The sequence below is a fragment of the Poecilia latipinna genome, unplaced genomic scaffold (genome assembly GCF_001443285.1).
Source record: "Poecilia latipinna isolate Pla-1442-1.1 unplaced genomic scaffold, P_latipinna-1.0 Scaffold1976, whole genome shotgun sequence".
NCBI classification, from domain to species: domain Eukaryota; kingdom Metazoa; phylum Chordata; class Actinopteri; order Cyprinodontiformes; family Poeciliidae; genus Poecilia; species Poecilia latipinna.
Genome location: NW_015114592.1, coordinates 83,910 through 90,867, shown reverse-complemented (window position 1 = coordinate 90,867; position 6,958 = coordinate 83,910). Strand labels below are relative to the sequence as shown.

General features: G+C 40.1%; 1 protein-coding gene across 3 annotated transcripts in view; it reads left to right on the top strand.

Moving 5' to 3' along the window:
• The first annotated feature begins 3,422 nt into the window (after positions 1 to 3,422).
• The window catches only part of LOC106935535 (extensin-2-like), an 8,874-nt gene continuing 5,338 nt past the window's right edge, over positions 3,423 to 6,958 (top strand). The window contains exons 1-3 of one of the 3 annotated variants that reach the window (XM_015016040.1): positions 3,423 to 3,600; positions 4,462 to 4,551; positions 6,549 to 6,873. In XM_015016040.1, coding sequence (XP_014871526.1) covers positions 3,540 to 3,600; positions 4,462 to 4,551; positions 6,549 to 6,873 — 476 coding nt within the window. In that variant the 5' untranslated portion in view covers positions 3,423 to 3,539. Of the gene's footprint in view, positions 3,601 to 4,461; positions 4,552 to 6,548; positions 6,952 to 6,958 lie in introns of all 3 variants that reach the window. The other 2 variants (XM_015016038.1, XM_015016039.1) reach the window with 2 other exon arrangements.

The window sequence follows — 6,958 nt, the reverse complement described above, 5'->3', positions numbered from 1 at the left end:
CCAGCAGCTGACTGCAGACCAGCAGCTTCGGACAGAAAATCAGAATCTAGATGCTGAAAACCAGCAGCTTAGGACAGAAAATCAGAATCTAGATGCTGAAAACCAGCAGCTTCGGACAGAAAATCAGAATCTAGATGCTGAAAACCAGCAGCTTCGGACAGCAAACTGCAGCCTGATTGGAGAAATCCAGAGCCTGAACACAACAACCGAAACGCCACATCATAGCAGAAAAAGTACAGTAGCATGTCTTCATCTTCATCCAGGACTTTCTTCTGTTGTGTGGTGATAAATCAGGCTAATTGGTTAATTTCTTCATTTTCAGGAAGGCACATTGCCTGCAGGGCTGGCTCCACTTCCAGTCCAGTTGCTACATGATCAGCAGCCACAACGATTCGGACCAGAAAACCTGGCAGGAAGCTGCAGACGATGCAGAGCTGGGCATCATAGAGAGTCCAGAGGAGCAGGTGAGGAGGACCATGGACAGATTCTAGTTTGGTTTGAACAACAATAGATGAAACGACAGAAAAGATTAACTTGACTTTTAGTTTGTAAAGACATTGTGTGGAAAATCTTCCTAACCATGTGGAGAAGGCTTCCTGCTAACATCCTGGACAGAACGGACCAACAGGAAGCGCAGATGAAGACGTTTAGCATTATTCTGATTAAATTTCAGAGGCCATCAGACTGGAATGAATGCTAAATGTTTTAGTCATGTTTGTTTCATGTCTTCAGGACTTCATCTACAGAATCACATTAGCTGGTTTTGGAACCAGTGGATACTGGATTGGTCTCAGAGCTGAAGTCGGAGGATGGAAATGGGTCGATGGGAGTTCTCCAACACACAGGTGAGACATGAGCCTGAGCTCTGAACTGCCTCTCAGTCATGATCTAACTTGGTTCTCCGCGTTCAGCCACCGGGTTCAGTCACCGGCTGAGGACTTGAACTGTGCCGTTTCTGCCAGGGAGACCAGTGGAAATCTGTGAGCTGTGGAGATGAGAACTGGTGGATCTGTCAGAGGAAGGTTCTGTCCAGATGAAATGTACCAGCGCAGGAGATTTTATGAAGAATGTTTCAAATAAGTGGCTGAAGCAGAAAGATCCACCTTCTCAATGTTTTTAACCACAGCAGTTCAGTGATGGTCCGTTTAATCACAACGGTTGGAACTGAACAACAATGATCTCCTCCAGTGTTTCTTTGAGATTTTTCCTCTCCACCAAGTCTGCAGTCTGCTTCCAGGTCCAAGTGTCCAAGTCCAAGGCTGCGTTCCCACCGGCTCTGTTCAGTCCGCTTTAATTCAACTCCAGTCCGTTTGCCTAGAAAGTCCGGTTCAACTGGAGAGGTGAATCAAACGGATGCAGACCTAAAACATGTGAGTTTGGTTAATCCAGACCGAGGTGCGGTTAGAATGTGAACACCGAGCGGACCAGAGACCGCTCCAAAAACAGGAAGTGGACTATGCTTCCTGCTTTTGGAAGAATTCTGGGTAAATACAACAACAACAAAACCTCTTTTAATAATCAATATTACTCCCTGCCATGTAACTATAGCATTTTAAATTCAACTATGTTATCATCTGATCATTTTAAATTTTCATTATTTCATGTTATTACTTCATTTATGTTTTTTATGTAGTTTATTTATACAGCTCTATTACTGATTAATGCTTCTCTCTGTACCTTTAGTTTTAGGATTTAGTGTGAAAAAGTCCCATAATAAAACTTTTTTTTGATTCATAAAGCAACTTATAAAACTTAGTGTTATTTAATGTTTGAGAATCTGAATTTCAGGAATCTGACAGCTCAAATTAAGAGAAATAAACATGAAATAAATCCCTGTGTGTATTTAGTGTATATTTAGTAGAAATGAATGACTCAATGCAATACATTGAATAATTAGAAGAACATATTCTGCTGGGATGTGTGAATGCCAGTGTGTTTTGACTTGTTTCAAGTGTACAAAGATATTTACACCAAACAGTAAACCAAAAATACTTGGTAAGATTTTGTGTTTTGCAGTTTATGGAGGAAAACAATTGTGAATTTTTATTTCTACAAAAACTGAACAGAAGATGCTTAATAAGCAGAACAATCAGACAAATTGGAAGAATGTGAGAACAGGAAGGAGACTTAAAACCACAAAGTGATGCAGGACTCGACCCACATCACGTATTAAAACAGCTGATCTTTAGCAAAAAACCCCCGGTGAACCAGGGCAGAAAAGAAATGAGTCAACGCAGAAGAGGAACCGAAAGGAGGAAAAGAATCCAAACTTGAAACCTAATTTCACATAAACTAAGAGGCAGAAAACTGAACGTCTAAAATGAAGGAAAAAGATTAAAACAAGAAAAAGTTCAAAAAGTCTCAAAGCAAAATCAAACTATAACATCTAATGGCAAAATGACCAAATTACTCCTGAATATCATCCTGGATCTGTGACCCGATTCCTCCTCATGCCAACACTGCTGAAGAACCCTGGTGCCAACACACAACACAGCCGCACTTTTCAGAACCTGAAACTCAGTACTACAGGATTAACCAGTTGCTTTCCATAGCATTTCTGGAACATACCGAGTTCTGGTAATGTAACTTTCCAGGCATTTACTGGTTACTTTCCAGTAAACTTCTAGTAATTTCAATGGAAATAATTAGTAAGTTGCACATTTTTTTAATTTTTATATTAACCTGCCCAGTTGCAGGTTCCTTTGGACCAGAGTACACCACTTTAATAACTGCACCATCTTAATGTTGACTGTAGTATTTCATTATTCTGTTATTTATTCTGTCTATTTGCTACTTAATTTCCTGCCTCTTTCCTCTGTGTGGAGCAATAAAGGAATTATTAGAGGAAAAATACCTGAATGAGTGAAAATATTCTAAAATGTAACCTGCAGGTTTTGTGAAATGAAGTATTAAATTACACCAGCAGAACCATCTAAACGTTGACGCTCCTGCAGGAGGAGAATGTTTTCCATCTCCTGGATTCATAAAAATAACACTTTATTGATCCCAAAGGGAAATTAAATGGTTCATGTTTCTCTATGTTCTGTGTTGGTGGTTCTGACTGAAGTTGGACCATCTGCTGCACCCAGAACCTCCTGTTGGGCCGTAGAGCTGCAGCACATCTTAGTTCCAGTCCTGGTCAACACCAAATGTCTTCATCTTAACTAATAACCCAAAAAGAGAGAGAGCTGTGTACTGGGATGTTTAATAATGTGATATTTTGGTTGATTTGAAACATGTTTCATAAATGAGACTCATACTGGATCAAACATGTGAAATGGGAAATGAAAATGAACTTATTTCCAGACTTATTCATCCATAACTATTTCATATCAGGGGTTTTTGTTTGTTGCAGCAGGTTGCTGAGTTTCAACCTAAAGGACAAACTATGACAGCAGCAGGATTTTAACCGACAGGCTGTGGTTAAAAACTCAGCGCCGGCCTCTTAAAGCAGAACAGGAAGGCTTGAAAGACCACAAAGCAGATTGTTCTCATGAAAAACTTCTCTCTGTCTGCAAAGACACTGATCTTTGTTCAACATGAAGGCAGAATCCATGGAGCTGACTGGGACTCATAAACCCAAGGTTTACCTGTCCACAGGTAAGATTTATGTATAATTCTATGAAGGGTTTTACTTTTATGACATTAACAGATGGTCCAAAGTAAAGGTTGTTTTAGCTGCTGTAGCACAGTAATAAAAGTGTTTTGCAGCTTTATTTAACAGACTGTTTCACATAACGACCTGTTGCATATATATAAGTATATATATACACACTATTGTTGTTAACAGGACTTTAAAAATATACAGTCAAATTGTCATGTCACAGTACTTACTTTTTTCAGGTTTTATATCACTATAGACATATTACAAATTGTAATGAATAAATTTCTTTCTTGAATATTCTGCACACAAATACCCCATGAAGTCATTGTTGAATAAAGGTTTAGATTGAACTGTAAATTTATTAAAAGTAAAAATGAAGAAGGTTTTACATAAGTATTCACTGCCTTTGCTTAATACTTTGTTGATGAAACTCACAGTTGAGCTTTTTCCACTGATTGTCGAGTTTCTACAGTTATGGTGGAGTCTAGATGTGGTAAATTCAGCTGACTGGACTTTATTTAGAAAGGCACACTGTCTATAAGATCTCACAGGTCAGAGGTCAAACATCAAGCATGAATTTGAAGGAACTGTCTGTAGACCTCAAACAGGATAGTCTTGAGGAACAAATCTGGGGAAGGATCCAGAAACATTTCTGCTGCTCTGAGGTCCAGGGAGCTCAGCAGCCTCCATCATTGGTCATTGGTCAGACCAGCATGAGGTATTTGTGTGTAGAACTTTGAGGAAAGACATGATTAATGTATTTCAACCTGTAATAAGACTGTAGCATAAAAGAAAAAGTACACAAGGAAATAGTTTTGTAATCATTATTCAGTATTTGGCATTATTCTTCCACTTAGATGGCAGGACTCCATCCAGCAAACGGTGTCTGTCCACGGTAGCGATCTGCTGGGTGATACTGGTAATAATCACTGGTCTGCGCATCTACTGTGAGTATAAATTATGCCGTCCTTATACACATCAATAAAGATTCAAGTTTCAAAATAACATTGAACGATGAGAATGTGTTTTCCTGGGATCATCTGAAACCATTGGTCCAACACGGAGACAAAACCAAGACCTTCCCCTCGAAACACCCAACTCCAGCTCTTAGATTAGATTAAATTAGATGAAGTTCTTATGTTTTCTGAAGCCTTTTCAAGTTCAGCTCAATGTACGGTATATTGCTATGAACTTCATTGGCTGAAGTGTTGAAATCATTGTCAGATCTAATGAATGAGTAGAACTGCATGATACGATGTATGGATATGATTGGATCAGGAGAAATGATGGATTGATAATGGATTGGAATCAGCTTCTCTTCTTCTCAATCAGAAGAGAAGCTGATGCCATTTGGTCCAATGGTGTTAAGTATTTTCGTTAATGGAAACTAAGATTGACTGAGTTGATCGTAATGGATTTATTGGCTCCAAAGAATCTCAGTTTAATTAAAACTGGGGTGTGTAACTTTTATGAAAATTATTTTTTATATACATTTGATAAAACTGTCACCCTTTCCTGTCCTGACAGAATAGCATGAGACAGATCATTTGTGAAAAGATCAAGCTCCTTCACTTCCTCCCAGTGCTCCTGTTGCCATCTGAAGAAGTGCACCACTCCCAGTCAAAATCAACCAATCAGAGGCAAGAGGATGGTCTTGGTGGCGTCAATCACCCTTGTGTATGCGCTGCTCAATGTGCTAATGGCAGAGAAAACCGTTTATTCCCTGTCATTGGTGGCCTCCTGACTCTGATTGGTCGTTTCTGTCTGAGCCATGTATTTCTGTAGTTAGTATGAGGAGTAGGCAGAGGACCTTGATTTTTGTCACAGATTATCTGTCATATTGTTACAACACAGTGACAGATTTAACAAATACACAAGTTACATACCCCAGCATTAAAAAGATATCCCCTCTGGCTGCATTTCTGGAGAATCTCCTCTGCATTAGAAGGGAACCAGCGCCCACGTACCTCTATTCCCCCTACAATCATCACAAGTTTCCCTTGGAAGGTGGCAGCTTCTGCCAACCATGGTGCCTGCTGGAGAATGTCACCAGAACCTCTTTGGCCTTCCTGGAATTTGGGTGAAGACCAGCTGATTGCAGCCATGATGCACAGTAGAGCTGGAGAGCACAGAGATCAGGGTTGTGCCATTGGTAGACTTCACCAGATGTTTGGGAAGAGCGCAAACAGCTGAGTTTATTACATTAAATCTATTGAAAGAGATTATGTTTATTGATATAGGCTACAACATAATACAAATTAACCGTCTATGATTGAATAATGGATTTTTGACTTGGGTTTCTATTACTGTGTAAAACAAATGTCCCTCGGAAGCAACAGTGGCACAGGGGTGGAGCGTACAAACCATGAACCAAGACCGGAGTCGGTTTTGTTCTCAGCACGGCCGTCACGGGTTTGAGTCCTGGCCTGTTGACCTTTGTAGCATGCCTCTCTCATAGCCCACTTTCCTGTCTGTCACCTGTTGAAGGCCATGAACAATGTACCATAGCTATTAGTGATACTTAACAAAACCTCTCTTCAAAATATCAATATTGTCCTTTTAATTCGCTAAGCGATTCTAGTCTCACGTTCACATTTGGTGCTACAGATGCTGATCGTTCTGCATTGATTAAAAACAAGGCAGTAGAGTAACCAAAAGGTTAAGTGCAGCATTGACTGGAGAGTGGATCTGTTAAACTGAATTGGATGATTGATAGATCCATCCTTGTCAGTGTGGAGTTGCAGGAGAGATGGCAACTAGCTCCAGAGATCATTGCTGTTGCCAACAAAGACACCTTCTATTAAGACCTGACATCATAGTTATAAGTTTATTTTTACACAAGGATATTCAGATCTACCCTCATGTGAAAGAAATAACACTGGAATGTATTTTACGTCTGTCAAAGGTAACCAAAATTAATCAAAATTATTTTTTAACATTTCAGATACTTTTCTTCTTTCTGCTAAGTTGAAGGACGCCGAGGATGTAAATCAGCATCTTAGTGAAAAAGCCCAGATACTGCAATCAGATTTATGGCGACTGCAAGAGCAAGAAGCTGCTACAAAGGACTGGAGAGATCCCCGCTTTGAGTGGACCGAAACAACAATGTCTGAAGCACAACCTTACTACACCACACCACATCCTTACTACGGCAGACGTCCCTACTACTACGCCACACCGACTCCATACTATGGCAGACGTCCATACTATGGCAGACGTCCCTACTACTATGCTACACCGACTCCATACTATGGCAGACGTCCATACTACTACGCCACACCGACTCCATACTATGGCAGACGTCCATACTATTATGCCACACCAACTCCCTACTATGGCAGACGTCCCTACTAC